Source organism: Pistacia vera, unplaced genomic scaffold (assembly GCF_008641045.1).
Source record: "Pistacia vera cultivar Batoury unplaced genomic scaffold, PisVer_v2 Contig778, whole genome shotgun sequence".
Taxonomy (NCBI): Eukaryota; Viridiplantae; Streptophyta; class Magnoliopsida; order Sapindales; family Anacardiaceae; genus Pistacia; species Pistacia vera.
The window spans coordinates 79,862-101,733 of NW_022196643.1; the positions used below are offsets into that span (position 1 = coordinate 79,862).

The following is a 21,872-nucleotide window of genomic DNA, read 5'->3' on the forward strand; positions in this document are numbered from 1 at the left end:
TGCTAACATTGGTTATCGAAAATATAATAAAAACAAATCTAACTGTAAAGATTGTATTTAACAAGAATAAATAGATCTGACCATGAAGGCGGTATTCAGCAATAATAAATAGATCTAGTCATAAAAGCAGATTTTAACAATAATAAGTAGATCCGACCATAGAGGCGAAATTTAACAATAGTAAGTAGATCCGACCATAAAGGTGGAATTTAACAGTAATAAATAAATCCAACCATGGAGGTGGAATTCAACAGTAATAAATAAATCCGACCATGAAGACAGAATTAAACAGTAATAAATAAATTCGACCATGGAGGTGGAATTCAATAGTAAAAAATAAATCTGACTATGGAGGTGGAAACAGAGATTAAGGAACACATATGTGATTAAAAATACGCAGAATTCCATAAAGGCAGAAACAGGGATTAAATAACATTTGTAAGGTTGAAAATACGCACTTTTAGTAGGCGTGCACTGTTACACTTGTTAAGCTGTTCATGCTGATATCGTGTTATAATCTTAGTGGTATAACTGTAATAGATTAAGGAAGACAAAATATTTAAGAAAGTAAAGCTGAAGGGAGCTGTAAATTTTCTTTTCTTTTCACTTCATTGTAATAGTAAAATGAAGGGGAGGGGGGCTTTTTATAACCAACGCCCCCTCCTCCATTCACTGCCTCAAAGTTGATGCCTGGATGTCCACCATTATTTTACAACAACAAAAAACTATAAATCATTAACAATCAACCTATGTATACATAGTTTTTTTTTTTCATCCTACATCCCCATTGAAACGTTTTCTCATACTATATATACTAAATATGTTAAATGTTAAATTAAGACTATAAAAAGGTAAAATTACAAAGTCGTATAGCTTATGTTAATTGAGTAATGTTATGCTTACTCACAATCTTACTAACCATCTTACTATTCTTTGTTAAAATTACATATGGTACCCGTACTATGCTTATGGTATCCGTACTATGCTTATGGTACCCGTACTATGCTTTATATTTACACAGGATAGTAAGATGGTTAGTGAGATCGTGAGTAAGCATAGTATTATTGATGTTAATTAATAAAAAATAAATTAACTTTTAGATAAAAATCCAGGTCTCCCAAGTCCCAAATCCAATCATGGCTAACCAATCCATTCAGTTTTGATATATCCATAGATTCATCAAGAACTGTGTGTAAAAGATCAGATTCATAAAAGCATATCTTTGTAAAGATTTATGAGTCCACAACAACAACATAAGTGGGAGTTATCTCTGCCATAGATTCATCAAGAACTCTTTACAAATTATAGATTCTTAAAAAGATCTTTGTAAGGATTTATGAGTGCACAAACAACTATATAATGGCTATGGTACTGATTTGTCTCGCTATGTTCCGTTCGCCAATTTAAGAAATGGAGAAAATTACTTCATATTGTTCAAACAAAGCACCGGCATGATTATTCTGTATTCATCAACTTCACTGCCGTTGTAGTCTTGAAACCATGTGCTCCGACTTCTGATAGGCGATAAACAGAGATTTAAGTATGTTTGTTAAGAATGATAGTTGAAAACTATAACTCAAACTGACATGATACGGGCATACTATTTGACACACAATATTCTATGCATAGACATATAGTAGCAGAGTTATTCAGCAGTTAGAGTAGAGCAATCAGGATTTTTTTTTCTTTGAATACTTTTCTGTATCCTATTCTTATTTATTTCCTCCATATTTAAGCTAGCGGCTGATACACTGTTCTTATTTTTTGATGAGATTAAAAACTTCCCCACCCACCCAAGAGAAATTTTGAAGCACATGAAAAGAATGCCCTTCCATCAATAAGACATCATCAAGTTTTGTCCAGGGACAATGAAAAAGTGCCATAGAACAGAAACATTGTCAACTTAGTGATTAGGTGCTTATATTTGAAACCTGAGTGAGTGCCTTAGTGAGGTGAAAAACACTTGACACAAGTGACTCATTAAATCAACAATTCTCTTCAACGCATTTAAAAACTTAAAAGAAAATGCTAATGAGTTTCAACAAGGCCACCCACCACAGCAGACCTCGGGTTTGATTTATGGGAAACAGTCAATTAAGTCATTAACCTCTAACAGGCACAAGCCCAGAAATTTAAAGAAATATTCTTTCATAATCCACAAGCAACAACTAGCTTTCACTTTCTAAGAAATGACTTAAGATAACTCAATTGCAAGGTTTAGTTTGATATTGGCATTAGCTGAATGATAAACTATCCATATTTAATCAAGATGAGAAAATTGAACTTCAAGACTCTACAGCTAGGTACCTTTGAGCTTTTTTTTTCTTAAAGATCATTCAATTTTATTTAGTTGCAACAAAAAATCAGGCGAGCTTCAATTCAAGCTCCCATAGAGCATTAAAGAAAACTGACCTGCTCAGAATAAGGCAAATATTTTCCATCAAATGTGACCACTACGCGATCTTTCCCATCCACACCCTTAACTTTGTCAACAGAGCAGTAGAAATCTATTGCTGACATACTGACCAACAAAGATAAGAAAGACAATAAATAAAAAGCTGAATACAGAATGAGATGTCTACAAACATACTAACCCAGCAAAGAAAACAAGAAAGATGAACAATTAGGCGGGAAGTCAACAATGTTTAATTTGGAGAAATGACTGAGTGTTATTTTGAGTACATTTGACTAAAACTTCAAGAACTCCAATACTCTACACTGCCACATGTAATCATTATTCATCACAAAAGATGGAACCTTCTCAATGACTGACCTCAAATTGTCTTGGCTAGGTGCCAACTTTAGCTCATGAATGCATAATAGTTCATCTTAGCCTATAGTAATTTTCCAAAACTTATTGAATTAAACTGTGTAGAAAAGTGTTAATTTTCCCTCTTTCACTCCAATCTCTAAGAAAACAAAAGAAGACAAGTGAAAATTAGTTCGAATCTGTAATCTCAATACATGTTTCTAAGTGCTAATGAAAGTCTCAAGAGACAAGCTTCAAAAAAATGGCCTAAATTTCAATAACCTCAAAAAGGTTTCTTTTCAATGGCGGTGCTAAAATGACTCTGCAACAGGAAGACTAACCACCAAATTAAATAAACTTCAACTTCGTATCAGCAAAAAAGCAACCACAACTGAAACAAAAATGACTGAACATCTATCCCCACATTTCCAAGAACCAAATGCAGCATATATTCCCAGAAAAATTGCAAAATTAATAAGGTTTATCAATATTTTTCCACTACACAAACAAAAATACAATCATATTCTAATACTGAAACGCAATAAAACCATAGATTGATCACAACTTACATCCCATCACCAAACTCCTCATTGATAATTTCCTTAATACTCTCTCCAAAATGCATCACCGCTTCATTTAATCTACACAAATTCATGAAATTTTTATTAAAAATAAATATAAATTATGGATATAAAACTCCGTCAAATTGAATATAAATATTTATAAACCTGTAAACGGCGGGCTCCTGGATCAAGTTGGGGTCGTAGGACCTCATCGGGGGTTTCATCATCTCATGGAGAAGCTCGACAGGGATGTTGGGCACGGCCGCCTGGAGCTTAGAGGCGGTGTCGGGGTTGAGTTGAGCTTGGCGTCTGAAGAGCTGGGCCACGTAGACGTTGGTCAGCCCTGTTTCTCCTGCTATCTGACTGTAAGACTTCCCCGATTGCTGCTTCACGGCTAGAAGGCTTTTTGTTATGCTCGACTTGCTCGTTTCTCCTTCCATTTCGAAACAGATTCTTTCCCAAAGTGGTGCGGCTGCCGATGCTTTCAAGTAGAAAGATAGGAGACGAAGAAGGAGATATAATCCGCTTATTAATAATATTATATTGTAACTGACACGTGTTTTGTCGGAATTATTCAAGAGTTTGAATTCATTTTTAAATTTTCTTCCATCACAAATCACAACAGTGTGGATGACGTCAGTAGCCATTTAGGATATTTGTTCGAGGCTTCGAGCCGCCCCCGGCTCTACTATTATTTGTTAAATAACCAGTGAAAATATTAAAAAATTATTAAATTTTAATAAAATAATAATATAATATTAAAAATCTAAAAAAATATATAATAATAAAATATTTTTTTATTTGAGTAAATCTATAAAAAATAAAATTTTGAATAAAAATATTGAATAAACCTTAAACAAAACTTTTTTTTAATATTTTTATTTTTGATTTTCAAATATTACAATATAAATTTTTATGACGTTGATTAAACATAGCCTAATTAAACTAAAGTCAATCAAAACTTAAATCAAGTCAACGTTACGTTGACTTTTAATATGAATTAATAAAAGAGGGAAATTTTTTTTGGTATAAATATAGATAGTAACTCAAATTTCTTTAATAATTTTGAACAACTGAACGGTGACGTTTAAAATATAGAAAAGTGGTGGGTGAAGGGTGGAGAATAACGTCCTTTAAAATATAGTTAAGGTTTTAATTTGAGAAAGCAAATTCATTTTTAGACAGAAAATACAAAATAAACTCACAAGATTAATATCTTTTTCTCTCAAATTAAAATAAAAAAAGAAAAAGAATGATTCAATCCTTAAATAAACTAAATTGAAATGAATAATACACATACTTAAAATCGATAAAACAGAAAACGAAACTAATTATGACATCTTGAGTAGTGAAAATTTAACAATTTCAGTCTTCAAAAATTTTAAGAGCGAATAACATGAGAAAGAGAAAGAGAGAGTAAATAATTTGGGGATAAAATCATAAAAAACAGGTAAAACTGTTTAGACTGCAGAAAAAACAATGAAGAGAATTTTAAACTTTTAATATGATGTGGGTTTGGAATATATATAATAAGTTTTTTTATAGACCTAGATATATAGTATGTATAATAGTTCTTATTTTTTAAAAATCTGAAAATGGATCTGAGTATATATGTTAATTAACAATTTTTTATAGCCTGTATGTTAATAAATTTTTTTTCAAATATGAGGTAGGCCTACCCTCAAAGGGCCTGAATTTGCCCCTGGATGATGTGATAACTGATAAACGTTGATTTCATATACCTTTGAACACTCGTGTAAAACTTAAAAAGAGTACTCAAATCTCTCATAAACCACAATTTTTTCTTGAAATTATTGAAAATTTCAATTCTGATTCCATTATTAAAACTTTGTTATATGCTAAAATGACATTTTTTAACAATTGCTGGCCTGAAACCACAAAAAAACCAAATCGAAGTTGACTTGTCACTGGGAGTAGCGACATGGTCTCTAGTGGCCTTATGGCATTACTTGAGGCACTATTAGAGGCTGAAGCCAACCTCACGACACCGCTAGAGGTAGGAGTAGGATATGACCTTGCAGCACCCTCCGGAGGCCTGGAGACCTATAGTAGTCGGTGATGCTACTGTAGGCCAATTTGGCCCGACAATGATAACGGAAGAAGAAAAGGAAAGGAAAAAAAGAAAAAACAAGGGGAAGGAAAAGAATAAATTTTGGTTTTTTTGTTTTGTTTTAAATCTAGTAAAAAACACACTTATTGAAATGAAAATATCAATTATACACTATAAGGTGAGTATGGGTAAAGGGTATACCTAGAATTTACGGGTATTCGAATCGTCAATTTTGAGTAAATTAGGACTGAGAAATCTTGGTTCTGGTTCTGATTCTAATTCCTGTAATGCTTGAACTAGGAATCGGAACTAGAATCTACATTCAGGTACCCTGTTGGGAACTGGTTTAGGAACTAGGGGTGTATGTGTAAATTTTGTGAACTACCAGAGGTGTATTATAATTTTTTAAGGTGTATTTGTCATTTTTAAATTAATAGGGGGTGATTGAAATTTTATAGGATACTTGGGAAAGGAACCGAAACCGGAACTAGTCGGTTCCAATTCGGGTTCCTTTAGTTAGGAACTGACTGGTTCTGGTTCTTAGCAATTCCAGGGGGTATCGAAACCTCTCACCCTATGGAAGTCCATCAATTAACTTAAATAATTGAAAAAGTGGTCACAGTAAATTCTGAGGCTTAAAATCTCATAACTCTTTATTTCTTTATTTTTGTTTATAACAAAGGAAGCAAAATCATGCTGTAAATGGGGATCAAAAGGGTGTCGGGTGTACCTACCCCTCTCCCCCCCCAAAAAAAAGAGTAATGCTATACTTACAAAGAAATTTTATAAAGATCTCCATACAAAGTGATGTGACAAAAAAATGAATGGAAGAGTGAATTTAATGAGTTTGACTTTTTGTTTCACTCTTCCATCTATTTTTTGCCACCTTACTTTGTATGCAAATTTTTGTAAGATTTTTTTGTAAATATAATATTATTGCAAAAAAATAAGGGTGCGGAGTGAGCAAAAATAGCCCGAGTATTAATTGAAGGGGCTTGGTCTAAGCCCATTATAATTATTTGTTAGCATACAAACCCAGGCCCAAAGTTAGTTTAACTATGTCTCCAAGCCCCAAATTTGAAGCCATACATGGAAAGGGAGAAAAGGTATGATAATAAGGAGATTAAATATAGACAAAGGACAAACCTAGCAAAAAGATGAGAAAGAGAATTGAACGGTCTAAAATTGCTTGTCCATTTACCATTCAAACTACTATAAGCCGTGGAAATCAACGATCCAATGCTCTCACCAATTAGGTGAGGTCAAGTTCCATTTTAATTACTTCTCCATTATTGGCAAATTTGGGTCATCATGTTGCGGAATGTTTGGTCAAACACACAACCAATAGGTTTTAACTAGAACACTCAAAGAAGAAACAATAACTAATAAAAACTTTAATTCTAAACAATATAGAAATATTAATTTCACTAGAATAAAAGACAAATAACAATAATAAAGATCTCTCTTCTAATGCATCACCTATTTATGATACTTTAATTCAAAGACTTTAGGAACCAAAAATCTTCAAGGAATATGATTTCTAAATAAATGTGTATACATAAAGAATAAAAAATCTAATGTAAATAAGATAATAAGTCAACCTAATCCCAGGTGAAAAAGAATCATAAGAAAAAGAAACAAAGATTCATCCTATTAGGAGTTAATATCCCATTAGAAAAAGACTCCTAATCTAACACATTATAAATCTACAAACAACGAGAGAATAATTATTGAAAGTCTTTTTTGGAAATCTTTTCTTGAATTTATTTTATTTGAGTGAAATGAAATATTAGGATTTAGGATCTATGAATAAATAAATAAAATAAATCTTATATACATAGATATAAAAAGTTACTCCTTCCGTTTCCTTATAATTGACGTTTTAAGGTTTTGCACACTTTTTAATAAATCAATTTTATCACTCCTCTTACTAACTTCTTCCTTTGATATTGCAAGTGGGAAAATTTTGTTTTTCCCGCTACATACACATGTGTAAAATATTAAAATAATTTAATATGTATATATTGTCATTTTCTCTCTCCTACTGACTTACTTCTATTTCTTTTATTCTGTTCGTCGCTTATTTCCATTTCTTTAATTCTGTTCGTGGAAGAGAGGAGATGAGGGGCAAAATAGAGAAAAAAAAGAAAGGAGATGTGGGTCAGAGAAACAGCGAAAAAGAAAAGACAGGGGCAAATGTCGAGCAAGAGAGAGAGGGTTGAGTTGGTAATGTTATTTATTTTATAAAGAGCTAATAACCTTAAAACGTCAATTATAAAGAAACGAAGGGAGTATATAGCATAAGACTTTTAAAATCTGATCGGAGGTAAACCTTATAATTCTTCAATTATTATAGAAGTACAACAATATTAGTGTCAAATCAAAGAAAACAACGTAATTTCATGGAGAATCTCGAAGAAGAACCGTTGAAGAGTTTCTTGAGGGCACGATACTCAAGGTGTGAACCAGGGAAGGATTTTTTATAGTCGGGTGATTTACCTTCACTTCGTAATCTCCATGGGAAAGAGAGACCTCAAAAAAGCCATTATCATCTGTTGTAGCCTGAAGCTTTCTTCTGCCCCATTCATTCAATAGTTTGTCTACAACATTCCCGGTAGGTAAATTGTTAAAATTATTATCAGTTAAACACATACGGTAACAACCTTGAGGTGACCATGCACCCCATATCACTATTCCACTGACTTTAGGGTGACTATGCCCTTCCCTTAATACTTGCTCTAGGAACAATGCCTGCCCATATAAGTCATCCAAGAAATATAAGAACATGTCAGCACAATGTCTAATCACAATTTTATTTTAATTTCTACTTTCTTCTTTTTGTTTGTGTTTGGGTTTTGGGGACGATGATAAATGTTAGTTGTTTAACGCAATTATGAAGTGTTAAGTAATTAAGTTTTTACCTGATTGGGGCCTTTTTCAACATCCACTTCTGTAAGCCAAATTGGAACTCCTGCAGCAGCAAGCTTATCAATAGAAGCTCTCATGTAAGGGATGTTTGGCACCCTAAAATGAGACTCCAGTCCAATAGCCACACGTGCACCTTTACTGAGAGAACTTTGGATCTCTCTTAGCTTTTTAAGGTAATTAGCAGGAGATGATACCTGATCTCCCATCTCCTCTATTGTATTATAATCGTTCATAAACATTAAAGTTGATGGATCATATTGATTAGCATACTTGAAAGCCATTATGGAAGCATCTGCTCCCATCTTGTTTTCAAAGAAAGAAAAATGCAAGTTTTCGTTAATAACGTCCCAAGCAATAAGTTGGCCTTTATATCTTGTAACTATGGATTTTGCCCTTTTCTCAGCAGCTAAACGAAGTGCTGATGATGAGAGTGAATAGAGCCAACCGGGTTGATATTTGGGATCATCCCAAAAGATGTTGTGACCACGAACTGCAATACGGTTTTTTTTCATGAATTGAAGCATGGTGTCAGCTACTGAATAGTCCTCCTTTCCTTGGGAAGGTTCAGTGCTATACCACTTCATTTCATTTTCAAACGTTGTTAAACCGAATCTTGAAGTAAACCAGTCTTGATACTTCTTGTTGTTGAGTATGTTCTTGTTTGTAGCACATCCAATCGGCATTCTTGACGAAACCTTTTGCTCAATGGAAAGTTTTGCATTAGTCAAAGGATTTCCTCGTGAATCCACTGCCTGAAGCATTACTCTTCTCTTATGTTTCTGCCAAATGTTAAATTATTAAAAATGTAATTAGAGGGTTCCCGCTCCAGCTAATTCATTGAGAAAATTCATCCCAGAAGATCTTTGAAAAGATGAAATATATATTTAAGGTAATTTAAAGGATAAAATTTTATACCATATCATTTGTATGAAAGTTCTGCTTCTAGTCTTATACATATAGTTATCACATCATAGTTTTCAGGTTAAAAGGAAAAGGAAAGATACTAAGGCAATTTACCTTCTCAATGCTTTGATCTTGATGGGAGTTCCACTCTTCTTGGGTGAATGGTTGTAATGAGACACTATCAACCCATATTTCAATTGATGTGTGATTGCTCTGCAGAAGTCATACAGATTAAAGATTAATTGAACAAACTTAAAATGTTTTAAATTGTATCGGAAGTTTACATGATAAATATAATTTTTACTCATAATATATTTTTTTTTTTTTGTAAAAATTATAATAATTTATGGCCAGTGTTATCAAATTATAAATATAATTATTTTCTTAAAATCTGATAGAAATCAGAGAAGGGATTAAACGTCTAGTGCTTGAAGAGAAAATAGAAGAAAAAAAGTAAAAGAGAATGTGAGGTGAAATATTTGTTGAGCATTCAACAGAGTTTTGATTAAAAAAAGTAAAAACCTCAAAGGAAAGCTCAGCTGGCGTTGACTCATCCGCTGTGAAGCCACCCTTAAGCATGGACCAACACTTGGACTCAGCTACAACAGCACCAACAAATTTGGAGCCACTACTTGTTTTGATAAATGCTCTTACTGGAACTTCTCCTTCACTCACTTGGAACCAGGCTGCATTAATTATCGTTTACACAATAGTAAGTTAAAAATACTCACAAAAATACGAACAATCAAAAAGCGACGGTTAGGTTATTTTACTAGAGGTATTTTAGTTTGGTAATTAATAATTAAGGATTAGTTCATGCATAAGAAATAGTTACTAATAAATACCTGAGAAAGTGTAGTGCATGTCCTTCTGCAGGTAAAGCTTTTGTGAGATACTATCATGTGGTTGATTTCTGCTATGGCACACCAGAAATTTGTTGCCTCCTAGTTGTCTATGTTCCATTTTTGCGTTTCCAAATATTGACCATCCTTCCAGTCCAAGATTCAAATCCGGGTTTGTGATGATCCCTCCATCATATTGAGGTTTATGGGGATTTTCTAGACACTGGGATTGGATGGCAAAAGTAGGAAAAATAAGCCATTAATTCAATGGTCAACCCTTAAAAGAACAGTGACAGTCAAGTTATTGAAGTAAAATGTAGGTGGCGAGGATGGTTTTCCACCTTAGAATTCTAGGATTGACAGTTTATAAAATTATGGACAATTAAATTATAGGAAAGCGTACCTCAATGCTAGCTGTGTAATCATATAAAACACTAGCTTCAAATCCTGCAACCAAAGCAAAGATAATAATTGTCGACAGACAGCCTAAGCATGATGATGTTCAAAAGAATCCATGTTAAATGACACCAAGAATTTAGAGATCAATCCATGTATTAAGAGATACTAACGAGATAAAATATTGATCACAACAAGGTTAGAGAAAACAAAACTGGAGTTCTAGTTCTTGTTAAAGAGACAAACCTGCGAAAAGGCTTGTACATAATGACAAGAGCAAGAGAGTAAGGTTGTTTTTCAGTCCAAACCTCATTTTCTTCAAAGCCTGAAAGTCATTCACTACACAGGGAGACTAATCAAAGGATTAATCGAAATAATTGTACTTTAAATTTGCAAAAGGTTGGATTTAAATACTGAGATAGAAACAACTGATATACCAAGATTTAGCTGTGAAAGTCTTATTTAGTCGTAAATTGTTTTTTGAAATTGTCTCATGTGAAAAAAATTATGGTCTTGTCAAAATACAACTGATTTTTAGTTATAAAAGGAAAACACAGATAATAATCCATTAATAATAGGTAATATATTTAAGTTCTTATATCTATATATAACAAACAATTAATTGATTATTATCTATTTTGTTTCCTTTGATAACTGAAAGTCAGTTGTAATTTAACAAAACCAGAAATTTGTTAACAAAAAAGAAAAAAAAAAGAAACCCATAAGTCAATTTCAATGAACAATTTACAACAAAATAAGACTTTTTACGGCTAAATCTAGGTATACCATTTCTTTCTCTCAGTATTTAAATCCAATTTTTTGCAGTTCAATGTCATAAATTGCCTTCTCCTTCCTTGGTGAAGTACTGGTTTGAATAATATATAACAAATGAGTTTTGGAGTGCAAAACAACATTATTCTCTGATATTTGTTGCCATTATGTACATTGATTTTTTGGCCACATTTACGGCCAGATTGGTACAAGACCAGTCAGATCTGATCGATTGTACGCTGTTTCGGTGATTGCATAAATTTGAAGTTTTATTTTTCTATAAAAAAATCTAGTAAAAAACACACTTCTTGAAAAATGGAAATATCAATTATACAGTCCATCAGTTAACTTAAAACAGTTGAAAAAAGTGGTGACAGTAACTTGTAGACTTAAAATCCTATATACACTCTTTATTTCTTTATTTTTGTTTATTGTAAAGGAAACAAAATTGTGCTGTAGATGGGGACAAAAGGGTGCGGGCTGAGCAAAAATACTCTAGTATTAATTGCAAGGGCTTGGTCTAAGCCCATTATAATTATTGGTTAGCATACTAACCCAGGCCCAAAGTTTGTTTAACTAGGTGTCCAAGCCCCAAATTAGAAGCCATACATGGAAACGGAGAATGAGGAGATAAACATAGACAAGGACAAACCTAGCAAAAAGATGAGAAAGAGAATTGAATTCCAAACCCATTTTCTCTCAAATTTCGGGTTTAAACCTCACATAATTAACGTACATTGACATATAGCTACAAATTCTCAAAAAATAAAGACAAATATATTTTCAATGTTGCATTTAAAAGAACAAATTTTAAAAATTAAAACTACTAAATCCATTGTTTGAGCATCGTTTTAAATTTAGAAAGACGCAATGATGAAGAATGCTATTTTTTATCCAACAAACCCAATGTTTCATTTGAAATATGAATGTCACTAATCACTAAGATTATGCCAATCACCTAATCAATCAATTCCTTGATTGAGTTAATTACATTATTTTGTTTCCTTATTGTATAACTAAATTTTTGTATATATATGTGATGTATTGACAATTCAAAATAATTCAATATAAACAATTCAATTCAATTAAGTATAATTCTTGGCCTCTCAAAGATATCTCTCAGGCATAATCCAACTTTCTTCAATTACCTCTCTTGCCCTCTCAAATATATCTTTCAGACATACTCATCTCTTGGGTATACTCCGGTTCTCTTCAAATTGCCTCTCTTGCCCTTTTAATTCTGATCAGAGCTTCTAGGTTGAATTAACTTTCGCTCAGCTAACCTCTCTTTTCTGTCTCTGCAATTCAAACAGATACTCGGTTAGATTTTCTAATGGCAAACAATCAAAGCTCAAAATTTGATATAATCACCAACATTTGCATCTATAAACCACAAGCTTGATAATCCGTTTACAAGTCCTAAAACACTTGCAAACTTGAGCGAAAAAGGAATTGCAAGTCATAATACACTTGTAAATTCGGTTGAATCAAAAGAAGTCATTCTAAGTCCTAAGTCACTTGGTACATGGCATGTGTATTTTACGGATGGTACGTCAGCCCAAGCCCAAGGAAAGGAACCAACCCAAATTGTGCAAGAAGACAATTTAGATCCAGCCCAAGCTCAAGGAAAGGAACTAGCCCAAATTGTGCAAGGAAAAGGAGACATCTCGGTGCAAGCCCGCTCAAGCACTAATTCATCAAGTAAAGTCCAAGTCCAACAAAGAAAATGCCCAAGTATTCAAGAAGTCTAAAACAGTCCATTATCCAAGCCCAAAGAGCATTCCCATGCTATTTCATTTTGCGCCCACTTCAGTGAATTCCAAAGACCAAACTAATATACTCTTATTAGTAGGATTTAATTACTTTTGTTATGTTTTAGTTAGTCATCCTAGGTGGCATGTTTACTTTTATTATGTTTTAGTTAATCATCCTAGGTGACATGTTTACTTTACTTAACCTAGTTAATTTCTTTGTAATGCCACTATATAAACAAACTCTACCTCATTTTGTAAGGTTGAACAATGAAACGAAAATTAAACACTTGAGAGGAATGATTTTCCTTTTGTTTTGAAATCTTTATCCAAGTCTTGACAAGGGATTTGGTGGTGATTCAACTTCAAGTTTGTGGAGAAATCTTTTATGCTTGAAGGGCCTTTCTTATCTCTTTCTTTTACTTTCAAGTAAGTTGTTTTGTGTTATTTTTCTACCTTGGCCGAAATCCTTGTGATTGTTTTTAGCCTTGTCCAAATTTGGTTGGTGTGTCTTGTGTAAAGGTGGAACAAATGGGCCGGGTTAGGCGGGTCAACCCTAACCCGGCTCGCAATGAAGCGGGTTGAACCCGACAGCAACCCCCGGGCGGGCTGGGTTGCAAAATGGCAACCCGCCAACCCGACGGTTTGCTGTTTTGTCTCTTCTAAAAGAGACCGCCAACCCGTTAGGTTGGCAGAAAAAAAATAAAAAATTTAATTTGTTTTTTCAAATTACCCCTTTACCCTTGAAATATAGCCATTTTATAGCTGTTGGAGGGGTTTTTTTTGTCAATTTTCTTTCCCATTTTTTTCTATAAATTGGCCCTAAACTCTCACATTTTCTCACATTTAAAATTCCGTCACTCTCATATTCTCTAATCTCTAATCTCTCAATTATTCATTTATTCTCTTAATCTCTTTGTTATCAATTTGCTCGTATTTTAATTTTTATTAGTTTTTGCAATTTTTAATTCATATTTCCAATTTTCCAATTTTCCAAATTCCAAATTCCAAATTCCAATTTCCATATTCCAATTCTCTTTCTTAAATTTTTATTTCTTTTACATCAATTTTTTTTTTCAACTACAATGGATAGATATTTCTCTCCCATCAATTACAATGATTAAGGAAACTACTATTATAGTCATAGTCTTGCTGATTTTACTAACAAAAATGCAGGAGGAGATTCAAATAGTCCCGTTTTCCCATTCTCAGAATCCGATACACCTCAAAATATGCCCCCGAACCCGATTCCAACAGCTCCCGGTAGTTCTAGAAGTCGTCCTCGTAATCGTCGTGCTCGTCCAACTTCATCTCAAGTTGAGGTGGGATCATCAACTACCGTCGAAAGCGAAGATAGACACACATCAGATGTTTGGGAGCATTTTGACAAGTTTTATGAGACAGAAAATGGCGTTCAAGTCAAGAAAGCGAGATGCAAATACTGTAGAAATATTTATAAAGTTGATTCAGGTAATGGTACTAGTACTTTAAAAATGCATGCTAATAAACATATTAATCAACATGGAAATAGAGAAAACAATCAAACTCAAATAACTAATATGGGTACTACTTGGAGTTATAATTCTGATGTATATAGGGAACAGTTAACTTTATATATTGCTGCAACTGATCAACCTATTAATATGGCTGAAGATAAATATTTTGAAAGATTTGTTCAAAATTCATTTTTTCCAGGATTTAAAAGTTATTCTAAAACTGCAACTAGAAATGATTTAATAAAATTGTTTAAAAAAATGAAATTAGAATTAAAAAATAAATTTCATACTTGTCATATTAGTGTGGCTTTAACTGCCGATATTTGGAGTGGTAGAGCTAAACAAGATTATATTTGTGTGACTAGTCATTATTTTGATAATGAATTTAAATTAAATAAATCTTTATTAGGATTTAGATTAATGGATGTGGATCATAGTGGTTTAGAAATCTATAATAAAATTGTTGAAGTTTTAGAAGATTATGATATTATTGATAAAGTGATAAGTTTAACTTTAGATAATGCAAGTTCTAATAGTAAAGCTATAGATTTTTTTCAAAGTAATTATCCTTTATATAACAATTTGAAGTTTTTTCACCAACGTTGTGCATGTCATGTTATTAATTTAATTGTGAAAAGTGGTATGAAAACAATTAAACAAAATATTGATAGAATTAGGGAATCTTTAGCTTGGATTACTGGTAGTAATAAAAGAAATGCTGAATTTCAAGAAGCTTGTATAAAATCAAATATGTCTCCTAGAACTTTTGCATTAGATATGCCTGTTAGATGGAATAGTACTTATTTAATGCTTGATTCATGTTTACCTTATGCTAATATAATTAGTTATTTTGTAGCAAATAATAGAGGTCCTCATTATTTGGTAGAAAATGATTGGAAGATAGCTAAAGTATTTCATTATTTTCTCAAATGTTTTTACCAATCCACTTTACAACTTTCTGGTGTGTATTATCCTACTAGTCCATTGGTAATACATACAATTATAAAAATTTCCGAGTTATTTACAAAAAACAGAGACAATGAAATTTTAAATGCACCAATAAAGGCAATGGAAATTTTTTTTTTAAAATATTGGGAACCCATTCATTTTCTTTATTGTTTAGGTGCTATATTTGATCCTAGAATTAAATTAGCAGGTTTAGAAAATGGTTTTGACAATTTATGTGAAAATTTACAAACCGAAGTATATGCCAATCAAATAGGAGAGGTAAAAAATACACTTTTCGAAGTATATTTCCAGTATGAAAACAGGTATGGGAACCCGCAAAGAGGCGAAACATCCAGGGAAGCTGCATCAGAAGAAACAAATGAAGACTTCTACTCTTGGGGTGCACTGAATAGGCCGAAGAGGACCCGAATCCGAAGCACAACCTCCTCTTCAGAAGCTCCACCAACAACAACAACTAATGTACTGTCTTCCATGCAGTCGCAGAGTAATGAGCTTCAAAAATATTTGGCAACCCCTGAAATGTTACCAGTAGATCCACAACAGAGAGCCAACATTGATCTCTTAGACTATTGGAGAGCCAGAAAATGTATTTTTCCGGTATTATCAAGACTTGCCTTGGATGTTTTCGCTGTTCCTGTCTCAACCGTCTCATCCGAACAAACATTTAGTGCAAGTGGAAGAATTTTAAATGAAAGGAGGACTAAACTTTCACCAAAAATGATTGAAGTCCTCACATGTCTTCGAGATTGGGAACGGTCGAGCCATCAAGGTTAATACGAGGTTGTCGACGATACTTTAATAGAATCATTTCAATTTTGTAATATAGATGATACGGATGAGGGAGGTCCTAGTGAACCCCAAAATTAGTTGTTTTGTAAATTGTAACTTGTAAATTAATTGTCAATTATTGCACTCTTTTTTCCTTACCAAGTTTTTGTCCCATTGGGTTTTTCTTGGTGAGGTTTTTAACGAGGCAATAATTATTGTAATTTCTTATTTTATTTTTTAATAAATGAATAAATTTAATTATTCTTATATTACAATTTTAATGTATTAAAATTGAATTAATATTTGGAATGTTAACAAAAAAAAAAAATTAAGTTAATTTAATTATTGATATTTGAAAAGAAATTAACACTTAACTAAAAACAATTACATTTATTCATTTATAAATTGTTAATTATTCATTTGAAAAGTTAATTAAACATTTAAACTTAAACAAAATTAAACATAACAAAATTTAAAAAAAAAAAAAAAATCAAAAAGAGGGTTAACTCGGCCCAACCCGCGGCCTAACCCGGCGGGTTAGGGTTGGCAGTCCGGGTTGGGCCAGCCAATTCCCCAACATTGGCGGGCCTAACCCGGCCTGCCAATGTTGCCGGGCGGGTCAGGACCAACAGGCCTGCCAATGTTGCCGGGCGGGTTAGGACTAACCCGCCACCTTGCGCAACCCACCGCGGGTCGGGTCGGGTTGGGTCGGGCGGGCTGCTTTTCCACCTCTAGTCTTGTGTTGTGTTTTTATATGATTTGGAGTTGAAATCCCCTTGTTTGGTGAAATCGTGCATGAAAGTTGTGAAGGGTATTGTTTGGCCGAATCTATGCAAGTGAGTTCTTGGTTGTTTGTTGAGTTTTCATGGAGGTTTTGGATCATTTGGTATCAGAGCTCTAGGTTGTGTATGTGTACGATGGTTGTTTGTTGAATTTTGTGGAGTTTAGAAGTTTTTAGAGTTGGTTGATTTTGGGATGATGAAGTTGATTTGTTTTTGAAGGAGTTTTGAGTTGTGTTGTTATCGTTGGGAGGAACAAGCTTTTGGCTGGAATTTCCTTCACCAATGGCTGGATTTTCTCTTACTAAAACCACCCATTTTTTTCTTTGAAACCCATTTCAAACTTACCTAACACCTACTACTCTTTTACCCATCAAACAATTCAACCTATCATCACATTAACCTAAACACTTCGTACCACTTACGTATATTACCATTTAAACACTTCATACTATTTATATCCATCACATAAACCAAAACACTCCATACCATTTATGTCTATTATCACTTAAACACTCTATACCATTTATGTTCATTACCACTTAAACACTCCATACCTTTTAAAGCAATCCCACTTTCCTAAGTTTTCCTTAGACAACTCCTTATTTAACCAATTTTAGAAAGAACTACTTTTCCCCTATTTAACCATTTTTAGAAAGAACTATTTTCTCCAAAGCCACCATTGTTCCACCAATTTTAGTAAAAACACTTTTACTAAAAAGAGAAACACCTCTATCGCACACTTCCTTGTCCCACTATTTTTAGTAAGATCACTTTTACTAAAAATATAATTACTTCAACTAACCTATTTCTACCATCTTTTAGCAAAAACACGTTTCTTATAAATAGAATCAAACTATATCTCTATTACCCAATTACCCTTGATCGTTTTACCGTCACTTACACCACATTCATTGACCAAAATACCTCTTGGCCCAAATTAAACACAAAACCTATCAAATACTTAAACCCAATTGCCTAACCTAACCCGATAGCTTCCACCACCATTCTCCATCACTGGAAAAACACTGCCACTGTCCAGTGAGTATTATTCTAACCAAGTGTTGTTCAAAAATTTACAATTTTGCCTTTTTTGCCCCAGAACATCTTCTTTCACCATAAACACTATCCTAACCCATCATACACCCAAATGGCAAATAGAAGTAGTTCTTCTTCCCCTACCTCGCCATGGGAACTTGCCAACATGAGGATGTAAGGGAAGGTTGATGACATTAGGCAAAATATGGATACCATGATAAAGATGATGAATAACATGTCCAATAATTTGGCCAAAGTAATCCAATCACAACCCATAAATAACCAATCCGCACACCACACACCCTTACCTCATGAAACCATCAACCAAACGAAAACCCCCCAAGACTAAGATTATCGATTGAACCAAGGAAGACGCCCACACCATCACCAAAGAACCATCATTAGAACAACACCCATTGAAGAAGAATTTAAGGGCAGCTTAGATTCCTCTAGTGAATCCGAGATGCATAAAAAAGAAAGAAGAAATTTTGATGATGATAGGGGTCTAAAAGTGGATTTGCCCGAATTCAATAAAGTCTAGATCCTAATAACTTAATTGATTGGTTGCATGAAATTGAGAGAGCATTTGAGTTCATAGACTTCAATGAAGAGAAGAAATGTAAGGTAGTCATACTAGAATTCAAAGATGATGCTTTTTTATGATGGAAAAACAAAAAAAGAAGAGAGCAAGGGAAGGAAAAGCTCTAATTCGTTCTTGGGATAAATTAAAGAGAGTGCTTAAAAAAAGGTTTTTGCCTGATCACCACAAGCAAGACCTTTATCTTAAATTGTACAATTTGAAACAAGGTGATAGAAAGGTTGAAGAGCACATTCAAGAATTTGAGGGTTTAATATTGAGGAGTAACATTACCGAAGAAAATGAGCAAACCATTGCTGGGTTCCTTGGCAGCTTGACTAGGGATATAGCACACAAGATGAAATTGCAAACCTACCATTCATTTGAAGATGTTTGTAAGTTGGCTAAAAAGGTGGAGAAGCAATTGAAGAGTATGAAACCAGCAGCTCCTAAGAAGTTCTTTAAGGAGAGTTCGTTTCAAAAGGGATCACCTTCCTATACCATGCTTTATGTTGCACCCATGGGTTATGGTGAAAACAAGGTGAATGAAACACCAAAGAAGAAGCCGAATTTTATAAAGAATGAAGCTTCACGGACTGATCTAAAGAATAAAAAGTGTTTCAAGTGTCAAAGTTATAGACATTTTCAAGCAAATTGTCTGAATTGAAGAGTTATGACCCTTAGGGAGATTAAAGCGATTGATAAAGCCTTTCAAGAAGAATCTAGCGAAGAAAATAAAGAAAATGAGATGAGGATAAAGTCATTGAGGAGGCTAATCAAGGAGATTTGTTGATGCCTAAACGATTGTTGCATACTCAAGTAAATTCCCAACAAAATCAAAGAGAAAACTTGTTTCACACTCAATGCACCATAAAAGAGAAAGTATGTTCGATTATTGTGGACAATGTGAGTTGTACCAATGTTGCCTGTACCACACTTGTTGACAAGTTAGGACTCCTTACACTTAGTCATGCACATCTTTACAAGTTACAATGGCTAAGTAATGGTGATATGATTCAGGTTACTAAACAAGTGATTATATCATTCTCCATTGATAAGAGTTATTCAGATGAGGTGACATGTGATGTTATCCTCATGGACGCATTTAATCTCCTACTTGGTAGACCATGACAGTTTGATTGAGAGGTGACTCATGATGGCTGGAAGAATACTTACCCATTTAAGTTCAACAAGAAAACCATCACCCTAGCACCATTATCCCTTACCTAAACACTTACCCAAACACCATCCAAAGAACCACCACATAAAAACCTTTCTCAATAGTACCCAATTAGAAAAAAACTTTCAAAAACACAAAATTATCATTGTACTCCTTATGACAGAGAAGAATAGAAGGCTTAAGGAGTTCAACTTTCACCTAAAAATCCAACCTCTCTTGAGTGGGTATGCTGATGTATTTCCCAATGAGTTATCTAAAGATTTACCACCGTTTCGGAGCATAGAGCATCAAATTAATTAGTGCCCGATGCCCCTTTCCTAATAGACTAGCTTATAGGTGCAATCCCCAAGAATCAAAAGAGCTACAAAGACATTGATGAGCTAATTTTTATGGGTTTTGTAAAAGAAAGTATAAGTCTTTGCTCAGTTTTAGCCCTACTTGCACCCAAGAAGGATGGTACTTTCCGCATGTGTATAGATAGTGGAGCCATCAATTGTATACCACGGTTAGATGATATGTTAGATGAGCTCTATGGTGCAATCATTTTCTCCAAGATTGATTTAAGAAGCGACTACCAGCAAATTAGAATGACTGAAGGAGATGAATGAAAGACGACTTTCAAAACCAAGGGAGGCTTGTATGAGCGAATGGTGATGCCTTTGGGCCTATCAAATGCATCAAGCATCTTCATGAGATTAATGATTGAGGTATTGAAACCTTTCATTAGCAAATTTGTGGTTATGTATTTTGATGATATACTTGTTTATAGTAGTTGCGAGGAGAGCCATATCAGCCCTACTTGTACCCAAGAAGGATGGTACTTTTCGCATGTGTATAGATAGTCGAGCCATCAATTGTATAACCATTAAGTATAGGTACCCTATACCACGGTTAGATGATATGTTAGATGAGCTATATGGTGCAACCATTTTCTCCAAGATTGATTTAAGAAGTGACTACCAGCAAATTAGAATGACTGAAAGAGATAAATGAAAGATGACTTTCAAAACCAAGGGAGGCTTGTATGAGCGAATGGTGATGCCTTTGGGCCTATCAAATGCATCAAGCATCTTCATGAGATTAATGATTGAGGTATTGAAACCTTTCATTAGCAAATTTATGGTTATGTATTTTGATGATATACTTGTTTATAGTAGTTGTGAGGAGAGCCATATTAATCATCTTAGGCAAGTTCTTGAAATGTTGAGGAGACACAAGCTTTATGCCAAATTGAAAAAGTGTGAGTTGTTTATGAAGAAAGTAATATTTTTGGGATATGTAGTTTTGGGTGAGGGAATACAAATGGATCAATCTAAAGTTGAAGCTATTAGGAGTTGGCCATAACTTGGTTCCATAATAGAAGTTTGAAGTTTCCATGGATTGACTTCTTTCTACTGGTGGTTTGTGCCTAATTTTAGCACAATTATGACCCCTGTAACCAAGTGTATGAAGAATGGAACCTTTAAGTGGACTAAGGCAGTAAGCGAAACATTTGAATTGATTAAGGGAAAGTTGTGTGAAGCCCCTATCCTTGCATTACCAGATTTTAATCAAGTATTTGAAGTTGAGTGTAATGCGGGTGGTGTTGGTATTGGAGTAGTCCTTACTCAATCAAAATGACATATTACCTATTTTAGTGAGAAAGTTAATGAGTCGAGGAGTAGCTACAACACTTATGACAATGATTTTTATGCCACAGTGAGAGCCTTAGATCATTGGAGCCATTATCAATGTCCAAGGAAATTTGTACTCCATCTCGATTATCAAGTATTGAAGTTTATAAATGACCAACACAAACTCAATCCTAAAATGCCGAATGGATTAAATTCCACCAATCCTTCTCCTTTGTTTTGAACTACAAGCAAGGAGTAAAAAATGTGATAGCTGATGTACTTTCAAGGAGGTATGCTTTGTTATCTTTACTTGATTCAAGAGTACTTGGCTTTGAATTAATGAGATTGTGTTATGATGTGGGTGATGAGATGAAAGTGTGTATGGCTGAATGTGGGAAATTTGGTTTTGAGAAGTACATTATACGTGATAGTTATTTGTTTAAGGGAAATAAGTTATGTGTGCTGAAAAAGAGTTTTA

At 33.7% G+C, this 21,872-nt stretch overlaps 2 protein-coding genes across 2 annotated transcripts; both read right to left on the bottom strand.

The window, feature by feature from the left end:
- Window positions 1–1,205: 1,205 nt before the first annotated feature.
- On the bottom strand, window positions 1,206–3,822 carry LOC116116506 (cyanate hydratase-like). Its single transcript, XM_031402569.1, has 4 exons — window positions 3,478–3,822; window positions 3,319–3,390; window positions 2,413–2,521; window positions 1,206–1,514 (listed from the first exon to the last, which is right to left on the bottom strand). The coding sequence occupies exons 1-4, from the start codon at window positions 3,750–3,752 to the stop codon at window positions 1,476–1,478; spliced, it is 495 nt and encodes a 164-aa protein (XP_031258429.1). The 5' UTR covers window positions 3,753–3,822; the 3' UTR covers window positions 1,206–1,475.
- A 3,961-nt stretch (window positions 3,823–7,783) lies between these two features.
- On the bottom strand, window positions 7,784–10,765 carry LOC116116487 (endo-1,4-beta-xylanase 5-like). Its single transcript, XM_031402554.1, has 7 exons — window positions 10,699–10,765; window positions 10,460–10,542; window positions 10,060–10,279; window positions 9,737–9,900; window positions 9,329–9,427; window positions 8,305–9,090; window positions 7,784–8,134 (listed from the first exon to the last, which is right to left on the bottom strand). The coding sequence occupies exons 1-7, from the start codon at window positions 10,763–10,765 to the stop codon at window positions 7,784–7,786; spliced, it is 1,770 nt and encodes a 589-aa protein (XP_031258414.1).
- Window positions 10,766–21,872: the final 11,107 nt, after the last annotated feature.

Excerpts from the sequence above, each read along its gene's own strand:
- LOC116116487 (XM_031402554.1), bottom strand. The coding sequence starts at position 10,765 with ATGAGGTTTGGACTGAAAAACAACCTTACTCTCTTGCTCTTGTCATTA. Across the intron at positions 9,428-9,736 it reads CAGCTGAGCTTTCCTTTGAG|AGCAATCACACATCAATTGA; the intron begins GTTTTTACTTTT and ends TGACTTCTGCAG. Across the intron at positions 9,091-9,328 it reads AAGATCAAAGCATTGAGAAG|AAACATAAGAGAAGAGTAAT; the intron begins GTAAATTGCCTT and ends AACATTTGGCAG.
- LOC116116506 (XM_031402569.1), bottom strand. The coding sequence starts at position 3,752 with ATGGAAGGAGAAACGAGCAAGTCGAGCATAACAAAAAGCCTTCTAGCC. Across the intron at positions 3,391-3,477 it reads CAGGAGCCCGCCGTTTACAG|ATTAAATGAAGCGGTGATGC; the intron begins GTTTATAAATAT and ends GAATTTGTGTAG. Across the intron at positions 2,522-3,318 it reads GAGGAGTTTGGTGATGGGAT|TATGTCAGCAATAGATTTCT; the intron begins GTAAGTTGTGAT and ends TTTGTTGGTCAG.